This window comes from Chinchilla lanigera, unplaced genomic scaffold (genome assembly GCF_000276665.1).
Source record: "Chinchilla lanigera isolate Chin_1 unplaced genomic scaffold, ChiLan1.0 scaffold00111, whole genome shotgun sequence".
In the NCBI taxonomy this organism is placed as follows: Eukaryota; Metazoa; Chordata; class Mammalia; order Rodentia; family Chinchillidae; genus Chinchilla; species Chinchilla lanigera.
In genome coordinates, this window is record NW_004955512.1 from 2,381,665 (window position 1) to 2,401,976 (window position 20,312).

At 44.5% G+C, this 20,312-nt stretch overlaps 1 protein-coding gene across 1 annotated transcript in view; it reads right to left on the reverse strand.

The window, feature by feature from the left end:
* Positions 1 to 521, reverse strand: part of Foxb2 (forkhead box B2) — a 1,299-nt gene extending 778 nt beyond the window's left edge. Inside the window, exon 1 of the mRNA XM_005408326.1 lies at positions 4 to 521. Coding sequence (XP_005408383.1) covers positions 4 to 521 — 518 coding nt within the window. The remainder of the gene's footprint in view (positions 1 to 3) is intronic.
* Between the last annotated feature and the right edge of the window lie 19,791 nt (positions 522 to 20,312).

The window sequence follows — 20,312 nt, forward strand, 5'->3', positions numbered from 1 at the left end:
TGCTGGTGGAAATAGTGCACCATGTGTGGCGGCGGCGGCGGCGGGTGGTGGTGGGCGGCGGCGTGGTGGTGGTGGTGGTGATGGTGGTGGGGATGGTGCGCGTGGTGCGCGTGCAGGTGCCCCGCGGGCCCCGCTCCCGGCGCGCCCTTGCTGCCCCCTGCGTGCAGGTGAGCGTGGTCCGCACGCAGCACCTTGAAGCGCTTGCGGCGCCGCAGGAAGCTGCCGTTCTCGAACATGTCGCCGCAGTCGGGGTGCAGCGCCCAGAAGCTCCCCTTCCCGGGCTGGTCGGGCCGCCGCGGGATCTTGATGAAGCAGTCGTTGAAGGAGAGGTTGTGCCGCAGGCTGTTCTGCCAGCGCTGCGTGTGCTCGCGGTAGTAGGGGAAGCGCTCCATGATGAACTTGTAGATGTCGCTCAGCGGCAGCATCTTCTCGGCCGAGTGCTGGATGGCCATGGCCGTCAGCGAGATGTACGAGTAGGGCGGCTTTTGGTCGCTGTACGAGCTCTTCCCCGGCCGCGGCATCGCTCCTGGCCCTTCCGCCGCCCTCCGGCCCGAGCTGGGCCGCAGTGTCGCTCCGTCCCCGGCTCCTGGGGCCTGGGTGCCCCCGCTAGGCTCCCACTCCGCGCGTCCCGCCCGTCACCCGCCCTCCCGCAGACGCCGGGCCCTCTCTGCCTCTGTCCCCAGCCTTCGCCGAGAGGCTGGAGGTCCCCGCACTTGGCCTCTCCGGGCAGCTCTGCTCTCGGACCCTCGCAACGCCTGGTCTCGATGGTCACCCACAGGCGAGCACCGTCTCGAGCGGGACCCGCCAGCTTTACCGTCACCTTGTTGTTCTGCACCCCCCACCCCGGGGGCCAGAGACAGCGTCGGAGTCGGCGACGGCTGGAGCCGTGCTTCCTTCTGGCCTCTTCTTTTGGCCTCTTCCCGTCGAAAGGAAGCCTAGGCCGCGCTCCGGGGGGGAGGACCTGACCGCGGAGGTTCTGGCCCTTAAAACCCGAGTTTGCGGTCCCCGTCCTGGAAGCCGGAGACCGCAGAACTTCCCTGAGCGCCGCGTCCAGGCCCTGCTGTAGGCAGTCCGCGCGGGAGTTCTGCTTTTCCTGGAGTGGAGAGTCAGGGAAAGTCGGGGAGACGCTCCTCTCCTGGCAGCCTGTGCACCTCTTTTCTCCGAGAGTCTCAGAAGACCAGTGGACGGAAGGGGAAAAGTTTGGTGAGGTCCGCGGCCGCGGCGGCTCTGCAGGAAGTCCTCTGCAGCAAGCCGGGGGCGCAGGACGCGGGGCAAGAACCGATGGCTGGAGGGTGCGTCTGCCCGGCGAAGGCGAGGCTGGTTCCGACCTGTGCCGCCGCCGTCCACGCTGCAGCTGCCGCCGCTCTCCCGGGCGGGTCTGGAGGAGGCGAGGCGGCGGCAGTGGTAGCGACGCGCTCTCCTGGCTGCGTTTTGTAATAGTCCCCGAGACGCCGAGACCCCTGCAGCTCGCGCTTCGAGACTATCACATGACCGAGGCTGGGGGACGCCGCCGCCGCCGCCGCCGCCGCCGCCGAGTCTCTAGCGAAAGGGGCTCGAAGGCGCAGTGCTCCCCCCCGCCCTCTCCTCCACCCCCATCCGGAGCCCTCACCGCTCGCGGTCGCCACCGCCCGAAGCCCTAGCCGCGGCCGTGTGGCGGAAGCGCAGACTGCCCCTTGGGAGGGCGCACCGCCCAGTGTGGTCCCCATAGTTGCGCCCCACCCGGGCCGTGATGCGCGGTAGACCGGGACCAGGAACTGCATTCTCGATCCCCTACTTTCCTACATCTCCCACTCCTTTTTGCCCAGCCTTATTTCCATGTACGCGCTTGGCTCTTTTTTCCTCTTAGCCACTGGGGTCAAGTTCAGAGCACCTTGTCCTCAAGGCCTCGTCTCTGGGAGAAATCCCGGTGCCCGGAGGGTTACAGGGAGAGGTTAATAAGGAGAAACACTTCGGGGACATTTTCATTAAACGCCAAGTTCATCATAATTTTATTGTATACCCCGTGCCAGCTACAGGGAGGCAGCGGTCTAGAGAGTGAGACAATAACCAGGAACCCAGAATAAACAAGGGTTTGGTGGACAGAGGCCCTAACACACTGCCCCCGAAAGGGTGGATTGAGCAGCGCGAGGTTTCGCTGAGGACGAAGATGGCTGAGCTTGGGATAGAAGAGTTGGGAGCTCAGGGGTCCCATCGTCTGAGTGTGCAGGAAGCCTGCTGTGCTTAGCGTGAGAAGGTAGAGGAAGAGGGTTAACATGAATTAGGGAGCCAACACGCTCAACCCGCGGGGCCGTGGTGTGACCTGGGAGCGAAAGGTAGATGAGCCGGGAGCTGAGTTCCCCCTGCTTACGGGCTTCTTGTGTGCACTGTGCTGCGCACTGCAGCGAGACAATTGATAGCAAGGAGAACCTGAAATTATATTCTGACGGCGAATGAGGCGTCTGAAGTTGGAAATTTCACGGGTTCTTTCCAGTTCCGTGATTTGAGAGAAAAGAGCAGTTAGAGACTATGGTTCACTGATTCTAATTTTCTCTTTCCCATGCCTAAACCTGTAGGCCCTGGGCCCCAGAGACTGCGAGGCTGGCTCTAACGCAGTCTTAGGATACCAGCGGGATGTTTTCAGCTTGCTGCTTTTGATGAGCTGCACTATGGGCGTAGGTCCGACAGGTCTTAGCTGGGTCTTAGGGGTGTGGTGAGCAGGCAGGCTCAGTTTCCTTCATTAGCCAGGGGTTAGATTTCCAGCGGGTGCTGCCGTGTAACTTGTTCTAGGCTGGCAGACGTCCTAGAACAGGTGTTGGGGTGAAACGTGCAACAGGACCCTGGGGGAAATAGCAGCCTCTTGGCCTGGCATAAGGGGAGGAGATTGCCTTTGCTGTCACTCCGTGCCGGCAACGTTCCTTCTGCTAAAGGAGTTTCTGCGGGATTTTGATTCCATGAGAGGAGCCAGCCGTAGAAGATCTCCTGCCTTCGAGGAGCCACAGAGGAATTCCAAGGACGGCCAGGATTCGAATGACAGCTGGGGTCCGATGAAGCTGGACTGCCCCTTCTCCCTTGATTTAGGTGGTGCGAGAAAAGTGCTGTCCTAGCTCAGGAGTCCGCAAATCTGCGGTTCTGCTCGCCCCTTAAGGTGGCTTTGGAGAGCTCCGTGCGCAAAGTCCTAAAGGTTTTATGGGCTGGGACTTACGTGCAGCTCGGGCAAAGAGATCTTATGTTGATGTTTTCGAGGGCACCTCTCTCTCGGGGTCCAGTAAAGTCAAGTGCTTCCATTTTTTAAGCAGGGGGCAGTTTGGGGAAGTTTCTCCTTGGGCAAGTGGGCTGTCGGAAGTATAGGGATTGAGCGAGGGAAAGGATCCCTTTGAGGGCACACACTGCACTTACGCGCGTATTGTGACTCTTGAACCTTGAAGCTGTGAGTCAGACGTTCACGGGATAAGATACCGGAGTTACAGCCTGCAGGCCGGCAACTCTCGGGTTGGATGCCTAAGGACGCAAGCCTCGAGGTCAGCTTTGCGTGGGGCAAGGCAGTAAATAAGAGCTCCTGCCGACCAGTAGGGCGAGCTCTCCCTCCTCCCCTCCCTTCCCCCCCGAGGTTGATTTAATTCAGGCAAGTTTTGCTGGCGCGCGGGAGCACCAGGACGTGCGCGCTCCAGCTGCCTGCAGACCCTAGTGCAAGAAAAACAGATCGTATAACCACTTCGGCGGCACGAACCAGTCGGTTTTAAGTTTCTGTGTGTAGCTTTCTTTCTTTTTAAACAACTACTACTTTAACCAAATATTGGCTGGCGCTGAGGACCAGTCAGGCAAATCATTGCCCCAGGCTTAGTGTGATTATCTCAGGAGCATTTGGTTTACCCCTTAGGCAATTGTTGCCGAAGCTTTGCTAGGAAGAGAGGTTCCATGCAAGGTTTTATTGCACTTAATTGACTCAACGCAGAGGAGTATAAATTCGATAGAAAAAGGTGTGGAACTTTAAGAAGGGCTATTCATTCATTCTCTCTCCTCTATACCCACAGCCCCTGTGCGGTCCCGTACACTCCTTTGCCTGGAGGTAGGCCAGACCTTCCCAAGGCTTCCGCGGACAGCTGTGCCCAGCCTGTGGAGGGGGAGTGCAGGTTACAGCAAGGAGTAGGAGACAGGGCAGGACTAGGAAGAAGACAAAGGTTCACGGGTACATCTCGATTTCCATGGGTTCTCTCTTTACTCACTGTCCTCTGACGCGTGGAAGTTCGCCAAGTTACATCCGGGGCTTCCCCGGAGCCTTCACAGTCAGCCCACCCGCCTCTCACCTATTCTTCCCCGGACTTCTGAGCACTTGCTTTCCCCGGCCACCCTGCCCATAGTGGACCCGAAGGAGGGAAGCCCACCCCACCCCTGGGCGCGAACGCGCGGCACGGTCAGCTGGATGACCCTAGAAGCTTCCTTTTCTCTCTTCGGGCTTTATTTTCTTTGCAGGAGATCAGCAGCCTTCAAAACTCTGCAGAACTCTGAGCAGCCTCGCGCTCTACAGATCTGAGGTTTGAAGTCATGATGCCAAACGTGGAGAAGTGGGGGAGGCCAGGGCGCTGCACGCAGCACGCAGCACGCTCAGGACCTGTCTCGCCCGGGACGCGGCCAGTCACGCTGCCCTTCCTTCACTCACAGGGTCCCACAATCTGTCGCCTGCAGCACCACGACCTGACCGGCAGCCGGGAGAAGCGCATCCCTCCCTCCCGCTTCCGAAGGCCGGCCCCTGCGCGCCCCTCCGCGGGAGCTGGGGCGCGCTCATGGGTTCCCGCCCCGCTTGGAAGTGTGCGGCGAGGCTTGATTTTGTCTCTCCGGAAGTTCTCCCACCTCTTGTGGGTGACGGACAGAAAAACGAAGGCTGAGCCTGGGAGAATTTATTTCTTAGAGAAGAAAAAACCTTGGCCTTGAATTTAGTTTTGGAGACTTGAGCTCCAGCGTCGCCACCTACTGGTTGGTGTGACTGCTTCTTCTGGAGCCTCAGTTTCCTCTAAAATGGCGAGAACGCTGTTGTTGCCCTGTGGTGTGAGTGTGAGGAGTGAGATTATGTGGTGAGATTTTGAGAGGGGGCGCCGGAGCGCGTTCACCCGGCAAACCTCGGCGAGCCTACTTGTGTGCCTGGGGTGACAAAGCGCCCTTTCAAGTGTAAAGCATGATGGCTGCGTCAGATGCTGGTCTTGCTTTTAATCCGTTGTAGGTACCAATGTTTTGTCTTTCCAAAACGAATTGCACCCCAAAAGAGTTACTGGAAATGGAGCCCGAGAAGGCGCGTGAGCCGGTGGACGTGTTCGTGGCGGGACCCCACGAGACTGCTCACTGCGCACCGCCGCGGGGAAGCAAGACAGCCCGGTTTTCGTTTCCTGAGTCGCAGGCGGGACTGGTTCAGTCATCTGAACTGTGGGTGTGTGCGGGTCTGGGGTAGGAGGCCGAGCGGAGCTCCAACCTCCAGCTGCGGGCCGCCCAGGGGTGAGACTGGGTGGCGCAGGCGCAGGGTAATTACGGTTTCGCCCCCCACCCCGCCCTGGCCTTCCTTTGGTGGAATCTTTCTCTGCCTAGGAAATTCACGCAAAGATCCCCGATGCTGGCCCGCACTCCAGAAACTTCACTTTTAAAGCCGCAGTAGCGCCTCCTGTCTGTCAGGCACTCTCGGGCGCCCTGCGGGAGCCGCTAGCCGGAAGGCGCGGGAGGCTCGGGGCGCCCTGGCTGAACGCCCTTCACCCCACCCGCTCCGACCGCTCTCAACTGGGAGCTTTCCCGCTGGCCCTGTCTATTTGGGTAACAGCCACCGACAACCGTCGCCACCAAATAAATAACCAACAATTAAAAAAATAAATAACTTTCTCGCGCTCCCTCCGACGAGTAATAACAAAGACTCGGCACATCAGCAACCAGGTGTCGCGGCGAAACTCCTGACAGTAACTGTCTTCCTTTTCAGCCAGCCAGTTCTGGAATACATTACATTAATTAAGTCTTTGGTGATTTAACCTCCTTGGAGAGAAGTCCAACAATGTAATTAAGAGCATACTGGCTATATTAGATATGAATATTCAAAACAGTGTCAATTAATTAGCCAACAGATCTAGCTCACTATGCCTCGAAAGCCCCCAAGTCCTGTAAGATACATTTAAAGGGTCATCGGCAGGGAAAGGAAAAGGGGGGAGGAGAATATTATAGAGGTGGGTCCAGATGATCTCTTCGTTCCACATAAACATTTTCTAATGATGGCGATTTATAATGTCCCTGACATCAGATGCCCCACCTTTGGGCACGTGGTGCCTGCCTCTGTGTGTGTGTGTGTGTGTGTGTGTGTGCGCGCGCGTGTGTGTGGTGGTAGTGTTTCTGGTAGTTGGTGGGGGGATGTTGGTCCACTGGAGCACAGATCTTTTATAATTAAAATGAGAAGGCGTCCAACTGGAAGGGCCTTCTTAGAGGCACCAAGAGGCTATCCATTGTACATCCTCTCAGACATGTTAGAAAGATAAATATTAAATCTGCTATCACAAAGGGAGCTGTTAAATAGATACTAAGCTGATATGCATAAAAAATTAATTAGGTAGTTTTAGCAGCATCAAACTCCTGGACAAATAACTACTTGTAAAGTACACCTTCTGGGCATATAGAACATATGCTGGAATTATCCTTAATTGACTAATTACATAAATTACTCATTAATTTTACAGCACATCAATTATAAAAGATATATCAATTAATTTTGCATAAATTAAGACTGAGATCACACCCCCCCTAAAAAAAAAACCACAAGAGAGAGGCTGCTGTAACAAACATGCAGAGAGGGGAGAAAAACAATGTTTGTGTATTTGTAGATTGCAATAATAATTTGTTCTGCTCTGGGCAGAGATTTTCTTAAGGAAAAACATCCTTGGCAATTAAAATAGTCCTAAAGACCACTTACAACGTGATCATGCGTGCACCAAGGCGAAACAGACCATTTAAATCAATTAGGGCTGCTCTGATGGAAAATGAGGGCTTGGCAATGACAAAGTGCTCAGACATTAGTAATCACAAATGATTTAACATCCACATTAAATGCCTGACTGGGTAGTAAGGCTTATTTTCCTAAGTCAGCAGGGTGCCTGTAACGAAGTTATCTCTGAGTATCCCAAAGTAGACTTTGGCGATGATTTCACACACAATTGGTGGAAATTAATTTGACACCTCTTTTCAGTCCAGCTCCTCCAGCCTGTTCTTCAGAGCTCCACTAAGCAGTCATGATTTGCTCACATGTTCCCTTGTCTCCTTAAAAAGATCAGCAAGTGCTGGGTCACAAGCCCAGTCCTGGGGTCCTGCTCCTCCTGTTCTGGGTTTCTCCTTCCCTATGGGGCTGGCCTCTTTCTGAATATAAACAGATGCCCCTCTCAGCCGAGGCTAGCCCGGCAAGGATGTAACTACCAAGGGGTAGCAGTTTGGACCTGGCTCCTTTGCTCTTCCTGGCCTGCTCTCCATGGGTCAGTCTCGATGACAATACTGAGTTCCCCAGGTCTCCTAGCAGGAGAGGAGTGGGGCACCGGAAAACCAAGCTAAGAGGTTTCCTGCCAGAGAGAGCAACAATGTTTCAGTGGTTTAGGCCTGTTTTGTCTCTTCTGGCCACCACCTTAGAGAGCCACCTTTGGTACCGCTTTCTCGGAACAAAGATGGAAATGTAGGGGCTGGGAATATTCCTAGAGAGACAGGGATACCTCTAGAAATGCCAGGAAATGATTCATCAGTTTCTTTTTCATATGAAAACTCTAGTTATGTTGATTTATACATACACTTGTAATGCTTTTTGTATATAACCATAGAAAAAAATCAAATGGAACTTGAAACAAGTACAAATCACAAATTTCCTCTTCAAATTTTGAATATTGCATTTACAAACCTGGAAGTTCTTTTGCAAAAAAATTCAAAAACTTCCTTGAAAGGAACTCTTGGTCATTACTAAGTGCTACCCCGTCTTGTGTATTAACAATTACTAATAATGGGAAGAGAATTTTCTATATAATTAACAAGTCTTTCAATAATATAAGTGGGAATCCAACTTATTTAGAGTTATATAACTAAAGTTCTATTTTAAAATTCATCACATAAATCTATTTTGAGTGGGGAGGTTGAGACAGAGTCTTGCTATGTAGCTCAGGCTGACCTCAAACTCCCAGTAATCCACCTGCCTCAGCCTTCCAAGTGCTGGAATTACAGGTGTGCACAAGTCACCACACCCAGCTGAAGGCTTAACTTTTAAGGGATTCCTGGTCTGCCTAAGTGGTATGTTTAAGATCATTATGTTCCCATTTCCTCATTTCTAAATTGGGCTGAAAATATTATGTTTTAAACTTCATGTGTGAATGGGGCTGGGGATTTAGCTCAGTGGCAAAGTGCCTGCCTGGCAAGCGTAAGGTTGTGAGTTTGGTTCCCGGTATGGGAGAAAAACAAAACAAACAAACAAACAACAGCAACAACAAAAATAAAATTCATGTGTGAAAAGTGAAAATGAAATTTCCTGTGTGAAAACTGAAAATGAAATTTCCCCTGGGTAGATAGGTTCCCAGCTAGCTCTTATTTTCCTCCTTTATGTTCTATTAAACCAACAATATGGCTAAACTTTAAAATTTTTCCTTTGAGGTCTATTACAATCCTGAAAGATCTCATCTTTTTCCCATTTGGTTGCCAATCTCTAAAGTTGCCAGTGGAGAAAGTGCCCTGGATGTCCCCATCCTGTTAAGATTTTGGATAACTCTATCCCTGATTCTACCTAACTCCAACTCTATGAGAAACACTAATCAATCTCTGGATTGAGCTGAGTCAGCCTACAGACTCATGAAAGATAAAAAACCAACCATTGTTTACATGTGAGGTTATTACATAGCAATAGATAACCAGGACATTGTCTAATCTCTCCTCTTTTCCTATGGTATTTTTCTTAGATTGTGCTTCTGCTACATTTTGAGTGACCCAGGCTATGGTGAACTAGCCCGAGAACCTGGGTGGTTGTTAGAACATTGATAATTAGATCATGTGTCAAAATGATTGGCAAAGAGAGAAGAGGTAGGATAGTCCACATAGTTAGGCATTTCTACTTAGGTCTACATCGAGTGAGTCAACTAACTGCAGAAAGTATTTTTAAAAATAATAGTATCTAGACCAATCATGTACAGACATTTTTCTTGTCATATTCCACAAACAATAGAGCATGACAATTATTTGAATAGCATTTACATAAGATATATATCTATATATATCATGTAAGGAATCTAGAGATGATTCAAAGTACATGAGAGAATGTGTGTAGGTCACATGTAAACACTGCTATTTCATCTAAGAGACTTGAACTTTTGTGAATTTTGTTGTCCTCAGGTTTCCCAGAGTCAATCCCTCTTAGATCCTTTGGGGCAGCTCTGTCTGCATCAGAAATTCCTAAATTGTATCTGCAAAGAAAAGTGCTTTTATCAAAATATTTATGTCATTTACGTGAATTTTTTTTTAAGTAGTAGGGATGGAAGACAGAATCTTGTGTATGTCAGGCAAGCACTCTACCACGGAGCTACATTCCCAAACTCTAGGTGAGTTATTTTAATTAAAGATGTTTTTCTTGGGCAGCAATATATACTTGTATGTTGTTGGGGAAAACAACTAAATTAGAATCTTTCTCAAGATAAAAATAGTGCCTTTAAAATTGTTCCCATTTCTAAGAATGCTGTTGGTCATTGCTGAACAGCAGGTTTGTTTGTTTGTTTTCTGTTAGCTTCTTTTTTCCAAATAGGTAAATAAATAGCACCTCATAGTGTTTGGCTGTCATCTTTCATTCCCAGATCTTTAAAAGTAGATTTGTCATTGTAACTCATACTCTAACCCTGGTCAGCAGTTACACATTTGTTTTTGTATTTTAGCAATGGGGAGTGAACCCAGGAACTTCACATTGAGCTATATCCTCAGCCTATTTTTACTTTTTTAATCTTGAGACAAGGTCTTGCCAAATCATTAAGTTGCTCAGGTGGGGCTGAACTTTCAAGCTTGCTTCAGCCTGCTAGAGTGCTGGAATTATAGATATGCACTGCCACATACACTTGACTATATTTGCTTTATTGTATTGACAAAAGCATGTTTGTTGTAGCATTTTGTGTTGCTTTGCTGTGTAGAAGTCAAAGTGAAATATCAAGGATTTTCAAGAGTTCTTAGACAGAAAGATATTCTTAGCTCTTTATTAAAGAAAAATCTTTTTCACATTAGTCTACATTAACCTCACCTTTCAGATTAAAAAAAAATCCAAGATAGTCACAAAGAGTGGGCTTCATCATGTTGAGATATGTAGCTCATATGTATTTTAAAGGCTTTTATTATATCCTCCTTCTCCAGGCAGGGAAAACTCAGCGTGCTTGAGTATTTATTTTCTATGTTCTTGGGATTGAGATATAGCTCAGTGACACAAGTGCCTGCCTGGCCAGTACAAGGTCCAGAGTTTGGTTCCTGGTACCAAAAAACCCTCCAAACAAAAAACAAAACAAAAAACTTTCTGGGTTCTTCCAATAATGCTGAAATGGATTTCGGCATTAGATTTTTTTGGTTCAGTTTCAGACTCTTATTAGTTATTGGTGCCACTGGGGACAGTACTTCATTTCCATAGCCCGAAAGTCATCCTACTTTAAGTGGAGATATAGTAGAACCTAACTATAGATTTGTTTGTATCACAATACTGGACCTAAAATGCACATGAATGCTTCATGAATATTAGTAATTCATCATTTACTCGAATGCTTTGTGGGGTAGATCATTATTGTGTTTTCATTAGGTTGGAATAGTTAAACTATTAAAATCTGAACTGTATACTCTTAAGATGACTTACAGGCATCATGTCATATCTGAAGAGTCTGGGATGCCCTTCCTCACTGCATCTCCAGTCTTTCTCTCACTGTATTCATCAATCAGAAGCACAACTTTGAGAACACTGCTTCTCTGCTCAGAGATTTTCTGTGGCGTCTCAGAGATTTTCTGTGGCGTCTCAGAGCTCCACTTAATTACATGCAAAATCACTCAGCATCATGCTCAAAAGGTCTTCTATGAATAGGACTCTGTGCTAACTTTCAGACCGATCATGTTAGGTCTCTGCTCTCACTGAATGAAGTTAGTTGCATGTTTTTCCTAATACATAGCTGCTTGTATCTCCTAACTTTACTCACTTGGCTCACTATGTAGGAAATAAGCATACTGCTCTATGACTACCTTCTCAAAGTCCTTCATTAAGCAAGGACTCACTCAATCATTGTTTTCTCCTCAGAGCCTTCTCGTCTCTCCTATTTGGAATCACCTCATTCCCCTAAAAATTTAGAACATGCTGCTTATGCTTCAATTATGCAGCAATCACAACCCACCTTTATTTTTAATGTGCAAGCTTTAGGGAAGCAAGTACCATTTGTTAGCCATATTTTTGTTTGCACCATGATTAGCACAGGTAAACCAGTGCTTCCCAAACAATCTGTGAAGGCAAGGTAGCTTTACAAAGCCTGCAAACTGTTCCAGATTGAGATGTTTATAAAATGCAATAAAAATGAATTATTAGAAAAATGATATAACATTGGGTTAATAATATCCCTTAGTTATTGTGGGCTGGTCACCTCTGCAATCTTCCAAAAGAGTGTATGGTGAAGTATAAATAAAAAGAGGCAAATGGAATGATTTCAGGGTTCCAGGAGGATCAAAGCTCTCTCACAGAATTTGAGATTCTCTCAGGGCTAAGACCAAAACCTTCTCTGGGTGGCAAGCATTTATTTGGTCATCAGAAGAAGGGAAGGGAGTACTCAAGAAGGGTGGAATTACTGAAGGACTTCTCCAAGTGAGGTATTAAACTATTCCTTAATAAGGATTAAGTTAATCCACCCAGGAGTGAGATGCCTGAGGCTATAGTGTTTATCTAGTTGAGAGAGAATCCAGGTATCCTTGGCTGTGATCTTGTGTTATCCTTTGAGGCTTTCTGGCTTCCTCCGCCATTACAGGTTTTAGTAGGGATTAGTGACTCACAGAGGTTCACTTATCATGAGTTTGTCACCCACTTTCAAACAAATGGCCTAAGCTTTGGGCAGATTCACAAATAAACATAAAAAGCTAATTGATTAATTTAAGTCCTGCTCAGGGCTACTTCAAAGTGCTCTCCATCAGTATAAAATAACAGACTTACAAAATATCAAATATCTGTTATATTTGTCAATGGACATACAATTGTTTCAAAGTGCTATAAATGTGTCTAAACTTTCAATTTCGGTATGTGTCTCAGTTCCCACTGGAACACAGAATCCATAGGCAGGCAAACCTCCAGGGCCACACTTGAGCAGTGTGGCTTTACCCCCTGCTCTATGGTCATGCCAGTTAAATAAGTGAATCTATAGAAAAAAGAAACATTTTATAGCGGCTTTTCTCCTGTTCTTTTCAACTGTTTATTTCAGGATCTATTCTTTAATGATATAGCCCCAAAGTTGTCCTACTTTAAGTGCAGATATAGGAAAATATATAGATATATAGAATATATAGTAGATATATATAATGATATAGGGTAATTATTCATTAATACATCATGATCAGATTTGCTCACATTGGCTAGCTGATTTTTGAATCTCAATTTTGATGCATTTAAACAAAATGTGATTTTATTTATAAAAAGAAAGGTAATATGGGAAAACTGCTACATGCCAGAAGTTCAGAGATATTCCCTATTGAAGAAAAAATGAAAATCAACAGCTAGGATAAGACTTTTGCCCTAAATTATTTAATTTCAAGAAATATCTTCTCCATTGGAGAGATATACATCACACAATTCATATGGTTAGTCAGGAATTACACCGAAAGTTCATTAAATCACATCTAGGGAATTTAAGTGAACTCAAGTAAGTAAATTAAGTGCTGAGTTAATTAAGTTGTTAATTAGTTAATTAAGTTATAGTTTTTTGGTGATGCCATTAACAAACTGACATGAATTTCAGTTTTACTTTCCTATATTTAGAAGGTCTTCAAGGAACTGTAAAAGCTTCAGGGCCTAATTCTTTTCACAGAGTTTTGAGTCAGATACTAACATATTTATAATAAGATTTTGTTATTTAGGGTTGAAGGCATTTTAAAACAATTTGTCTAATTGCCTCTAGATTTTTACTTTTTTATAAATCACAAGGTATTCTCTTCATTTTATTTTTGTTATGTAAAGCAGAATGAAAATATTCACAGTGTACAATCAGTTTGAATTATGAGCATACCAGCTGCTATAGTTTGGATCTTAAATATCCTCAAAAGCCTTGTGTTGAAACCTTGGTCCACAGCCTGTGGCACTATTACTGAGTTGTGAAATTTTTTGGATTCCAGGCCTGTGGAAGAAACTTTGATCATTGAGCCCATACTCTTGAAGGGGGTATTCAGACTCTGGACCTTGCCTGTCTCTTTGTTGATTCCTAGTCTCCATTTGGTGAACAGCCATCCTCTACCATATACTCCCTGCCATAGGACCAAAGGGACAAGTGACCATGTACTGAAGTCCCTGAAACTGTGAGCCAAAACTAGTCTTTCTTCCTTTAAGTCACTTTGTCATGGTGTTGGAGGCTGGCACATACCATATTTCATTTTGGTATTGCTTTTGGATATGGGGTTTTAAAAGCATGGATTATAGTTATTTGCTGTAAAACAAACTATCTCCTAAGTTGATGATTTGGAATACTAGCAGTCATGTATTTATTTCATGGATCTACAAATCTGGGTGGAAACAACTCATGTGTCCTAACTGGAAGTAAATGACCCACTACTAAGATGGTTCATTCACACAGTAGAATTTTGGCCCTGGCTTTTGGCTGGGGGCTCAGTAAGAGCTGCCTCCTAGGGCCTTGGGCCCTCTGCTGATGGGTCTCCCCATGGGGTTGCTTGCGTTTCAACACAGGCGTCTAGGAGTGAGTTCTAAGAGACTTGGACAGAGGCCGAAAGGCTTTTTATGATCTGGCCTTACAATAGCAGAACCTTACTTCTACAGTATTATATTGGTACCCAAGTCACCAAAGCCACCCCAAATTCAAGAGGACTGGAATGACTTTGCATCTCAGTGGGAAAAGCAACAAAAATATAAAAAGAGTAATTCAGGTTTCAAGTTAAAAAGAACTCATAAACCCATGTGGTAGGCTCCGGTACTGAAAACAATGGAGATAAGATTTTTCTTAGTGAAGCTTGCCCCACAGTGAGCTGTCTGTTATGCACAATTCTCCAAGTAGATGATAGAGCAGAACAGGTGTTTTGGGCAGGATATCTGGATTTGAATTCAAATTCTACTATACTAAGGTTTTGAGAAACTTATTTAACCTTTGTAAGGCTCCACTCTCTGATGTTTAAAACAGGGTAATACTACTTCCTAAATTTTGTGTAACCCACAGCTCATGAGAAGTTCAAAGAAGTTACTGTATGGAAAGTATATTTTAGGTGGGAACATAAATTACCTATGTATGGTGAAGTATTCTTACTGACAGATAAAAACTATTCTAATGTCTTGCTTGTACATATTACATTAATTTATACTACATTTCAATTTATTTGTGTATATGTTACTCCAAATGCTTGAACTATTACTGTGTTCAGTGGGAATCATGTGTCTGTGACCCCGGGCAATCTACATATACATTTGGGAGGATGGAACCAAAAATGTGGAAGAGAGATTTTCTCATTACTGGAAGTTTGCCCTAGAGGGGGTATACTTGGGGAGATAGAGACACGTGAATTAATGCTGAAATGATAACTGTAAAGAAGTGGCAGTAGGTCAACTGGGGGGTCAACTACATTTTTGTCCATCAGGCTATAGGTCTGGGAGCTTGAGCCATGATGCAAACGGTTTCAGGGGCTGCTTAGTGGCTCATAGTGACCACAGCTATGGTCCAACAGAGAAGCTAATATAATCGCAACTGGTCCTAGTGAGGTCTTCTCATTGGTGAGCAATGCCAGGCAGTTAATATAGAGTCCCATTGAATCCAGCATCACTGGAGAAGGCTTGTTGTAGTACAAAAGCTCTCCTAACTGGCAGTTATTTCTTCAATTCGCCAGGGATAAATGCCCTCCAGTCCTCTGTGAAACTTACTGGCTCATGCCTTTTGCAGCTGGTTGAGTAGTGCACTATCACAAAATTAGTTTTGTTTCTCTCTCAGTTTCTTTATGCCAATTGTACTGGTTCCTGTACTTGTATAATTTAATTAAATTTTGTGTGGTTTGGTAACTTTATGAAGGGGGGAGAAAGGATTGTTTCTTGAAAAGTCTAAATGACTCCAGTGACGCTGGATTCAATGGGACTCTATATTAACTGCCTGGCCTTGCTCACCAATGAGAAGACCTCACTAGGACCAGTTGCGATTATATTAGCTTCTCTACTGGACCATAGTCGTGGTCACTACAAGCCACTAAGCAGCCCCTGAAACCGCTCTGCATCATGGCTCAAGCTCCCAGTCTTATAGCCTGATGGACCAAAATCTAGTTGAACCCCCAGTTGACCTACTGCCTCTTCTTTACAGTTATCATTTCAGTATTAATTCACGTGTCTCTATCTCCCCAAGTATACCCCCTCTAGGGCAAACTTCTAAATGCTTAGAATAATTAAAAATGAATTTTCCATGACAGCTTTGCTTTTCAACTAAGTATGGTGAAACCAATTTTAACTAAGAAAAAGGTCTTTAAAGATATTGTCACAAGATTGCTTTGGAAGGATCTTTAAAAGATAGTGGATTTTGAAAGTGGTATGAAAAAAAATAATGGGGAACTTCAAGGGAAGAGACCTAAAAACAACAGGACTTAGTCTTAGATTTACTTTTATTGCATTTGGTACCTTGAAGGAAGAATTGCTTTTGGTTATTAGTAACAGAAATGAAAAATAAAATCTAAAATGGGTTTATTCATATGGATTTAAATGTTTTAATTGAAAAGTGTATGTTTAAAGTATGTATGCTTTTTTATAATTCTCTATTCATTAGATGTTTTACATTTGTCATTTCTGTACAACAGATAAAATGTTTCTATGGTGTGTACAGAATTCACACTTAGCCAGGCATAGTGGTGCACATTTGTAATCCCAGTGCTCAAGAAGCTGAGGCAGGAGAATTGCTGTGAGTTTGAGGGCATCCTGGGCTACATAAGTGAGTCCAGGGCCCAGCCTGAACTACACAGTGAGACCCTGTCTCAAATGAAACAAAGCAAAACAAAACAAAACAGAATTCACACTTAGCTCAGGTATGGTAGATAGAGGAATAAAAAATCAGAAGGGATTAAGCAATGAGTCCATGTATCAGGAGGCAAAGGAGGCTTTCCTACTACTTGAGCCACTGGGGGTGGGGAGGAATTATCTGTCAATCATAGTGCTCACCTGGCTCCTACTTACTATTTAACACCAAGCAGCCACTACCAATCCATCCGTTGGTCCTTGAAATGAAATCTTGCCCACCATGATAGCAAGTGGTTAGTGACATAGGCAAAAGTTTTAGATTGATGTGTCACTTGAGGCTCTGCAGGTTGGAAATGTATCAAGAAGACATGTGAGGGATATGCTCAGGACTTTCACCATCACATGGACTGCTAGGAGCCATCGGGACCACTTAATTAAGAACTATGCTTTAAGTGCAGAGGAGGATCTTGTCAGAGAAGGAAAGTTCTATCAGGAAATGCTTTGGAATCTCACCGGCTGGATCATCTCCCTCAGTGGCTTGGTTTTCTTGCTGGACTCTGGTGGCTGAAAGTCTAGGTTTGGCTCTGGTGTCACTACTGCTTAGCTATTTCTATGTCAACTTACTTAGTCTTCCCAAGTTTCTGTTTTAACAATACTGAGTTCATAAACATCAACTGTAGTAATGTGAGAGAGGTAAAAAGGGCTAGTTGTCAGCATCTTTAAATCCTCTACCTCAGAATTTTGTGAACAAAAATCTATGAACTCTTCAAAATCCTTTGTACATTTTATGCTCAGGGTCCATGACTTTCATCAGATTCTCAAAGGAGTCTGTATTTCAACTACAGGAAAAACAAAACAGTGTAACACAAAACAAGAGAAATTTAAGGCTTTATTGTTTAGAACCTTGCTTCTCCATACTTTCAACAGATGACCTGAAGATCTTATGAAAATGTCAATCATAATTCAATAGATCTCTCTGAGGCTCCATGTTATTAATAAGCTCCCCACTGGTCCTGATACAGCTAATCTAGGGACACACTTTAAGTAGTGGGGTTTTAATATATCCATCTTGGCTATCAGGGCTGCTCAGTCTGCCACGGATGTTATTTGTTAGGCAAAATGCCATATACTGGGAAGCTTATCAAGAACATGTATTTACTCTTCATAGTTCTGGAGGCTGGGAAGTCCAATATGAATCCTTGATGATGGGGCTTTCTTGCTGTGTCCTCATATGAAGGCAGGAGACAGGGTGTTTCTTGGACACTGATTCCATTCATGGAGGCTTCATCCTCACAACCTAGTCTCTGCAAGGCTCTGTCTCCTAATGCCCTCACCTTGGGTGACGGGATTTCATTTTTTGCTTCAGTTTTTATTTTTAATTTGTTCTTTTGCGTCACATAACGATCACTGTCTTGGTTACTTTTTCTCTCATTGCTGGGATAAAATACTTGACTCCCAAAATTAGGGAAGGAAAGGTATATTTTACTTACAGTTTGTGGAGGTTTCAGTACATACTTGGTAGGTTACAAGGCAGAGTGGCACATGACAGAGGGCTACAGTTCATGACAGCAGAACACAGCAGAATCAACAAGCACTAAAAGGGAGGAATGGCCCCAAGCAGCCTCTTCCTCTCCCTTACATATGCAAACTATCCACCCCAGGGTGGGTGTAGCTCTCACACCCATAATCAATCAAACTCTAACAGCCTGCCCCATGGCTGCATGTCCCCCCAATGACCCTTTGGGGGGACACCCAGACACAAACCATAATAACCACACTCATTGGGTGGAGTTGGTACCTGTACATGACAAATTCCAATTCCTTTTTATTCCCCTTCCCTTCCCTCCATCCCCTCTCTCGCATTTCTTTGTCCCCTTTTCCTTTGCAAGGGATCTTCCTACTTCCTATCATCTATCTTTTATTTTGCTCTCTATTTATATGCTGGGTTTTTATTTTTTTAATTTTTTTTTTTTGTGTATGTGTCTTTTTGAGACAGGGTCTTGCTATGCAGTGCAGGCTGGCTTTGAGCTCACTTTGCAGCCCAGGCTTGTCTCGAAATTGCAGCTTGCAACTTGCAATGATCCTCCTGCCTCAGCCTTCTGAGTGCAAGGATTACAGGCATGCACCACCATGCCGGCTTGGGTTTTTAAACAAGAGAAACCATGTGATGTTTAAGCCTATGTTTCAAAAAAAATTTAAGCCTATGTCTCTCATTTATTTCACTTAGTATTATGGTCTCAAGGTGCATCTATTTTCCTACAAATGACTCAAGTTTATCCTCTTATGGCAGAGTAATACTCCATTGTGTATACATACCACATTTTCTTTATCCACTCACTTACTGATGGATAGATGCCTAAAAATTAGGCATCTATCCTTCAGTTTCCAATATTCAGCTATTATGAGTTGTGATGCTGTAAACATGGGTTTGCATGTTTACTGATGGATAGATGCCTAATATTTAGGCATCTATCCTTCAGTTTCCAATATTCAGCTATTAGGAGTTGTGATGCTGTAAACATGGGTTTGCATGTATCACTGAACTTGACATCTTTTAAATCTTTTGGGAAGATAGAAGAGGAATAGCTGGATCAAATGCAATTTTTATTTTTAGTTTTTTGAGGAATCTCCATGCTGATTTTCATGTGCTAGTTTACATTCCTACCATAAATGTAGAAAGGTTCTTTTTTTTCTCCAAAGCCTGGCTAGCATTGGATTCCTTGATGATAGCAATTCTTTCTGGGAAAGATGGAATCTCATTGTTGTTTTGATTTGCATTTCTCTAATGACTGGTTATGTTGAATATTTAAAAAATATTTATTGGCCATTTGTACTTCTTAGAAGTGTCTATTCATTTCACTTGCTCATTTTTGTTTTGGCCTTTTATTTGGGGGAGTCTTTTTCTTTTTTTTAGTTCTTTTTATATTCTAGATGTTAGTCCTCTGACCAAGGAGTAGCTGGCAATTTGTTTTCCCATTTTGTAGGTTGTCTCTTTACTGTGTTAGCTGTTTCCTTTGCTATGGAGGAATATTTTAAATTATTTTTATCAGTACATCTTGCAGTACTTAATGTTTACATTCCTTGTGTGGAGTTGATATGTGTAAATGACACATCTTAATTTCTTTATTCACACCCTTTCTCTTCTGTTGCCCTCCTTCCATCTCTTGATCCCATTTCTATTTGAGAAAGATCTATTTCCATATTCCCTATTATCTTTTATTTTGCCCTTTATAATTTGGGTCTCTCATACGAGAAGAACCATGGGATATTTAAGCTTGTATTTCACTTAATATCAAATGACCAAGAAATACATGAAGAAATGCTCAACATCATTGGCCATTAGAGAAATCCATATTAAAACAAAACTGAGGTTCCACCTTACCCCACAGAGTATGGCCATCATCAAGAAATCAAATAATAACAAATGGTGGTAAGGCTGTGGGGAAAAAGAAACCCTTCTATATTGTTGGTGGAAATGTAAACTAGTACAACCACTTTGGAAATCAGTAGAGATTCTTCAAAAAACTCAATGTAGATATGCTATTTGACTTAGCTATTTTTCTTCTAGGTATCTTCCCCAAAGAGCCTTTTAATTTGATATGATCCTATTTGCTGATTCTTAGTACTGTTTCTTGTGCCATTGGAGTTGTTTTTAGAAAAGTTTTTGCCTACACTTTTGTCTTCAGGAGTTGTACCTATTTTACCTCCCAGTAGATTGCTTCTGTTTTATGATCTAGATCTTTGATACATTTTGATTTTAGCTTAGTACATGGTGAGATATATGGGTCTAGACTCAATCTTCTGCATGTGGACAGCGAGTTTTCCCAGAAACATTTATTAAAGAGGTTATCTTTCCTATTGTGTGTATTTTTGGCCCCTTTGTCAAAGATTGAGTAGCTGTACGCGCCTGGGGTTATTTATGCTTCTTTTTTTCTGTAACATTGGTCCACATGTCTGTTTTTTGCCAGTCCCATGAGGTTTTTGTCACTATGGCCTTGTAGTATAACTTCAAGTATGTTGTGATGCCTCCTGCTTTGGTCTTGTTACTCAGCATTGTTTTTCTATTCTGGGTCTCTTCTAGTTCCATATGAATTTTAGGATTGTTCTTTCTAGATCTGTGAGGAATGTTGTTGGTATTTTGATTGCATTGTGTTAGAACTAT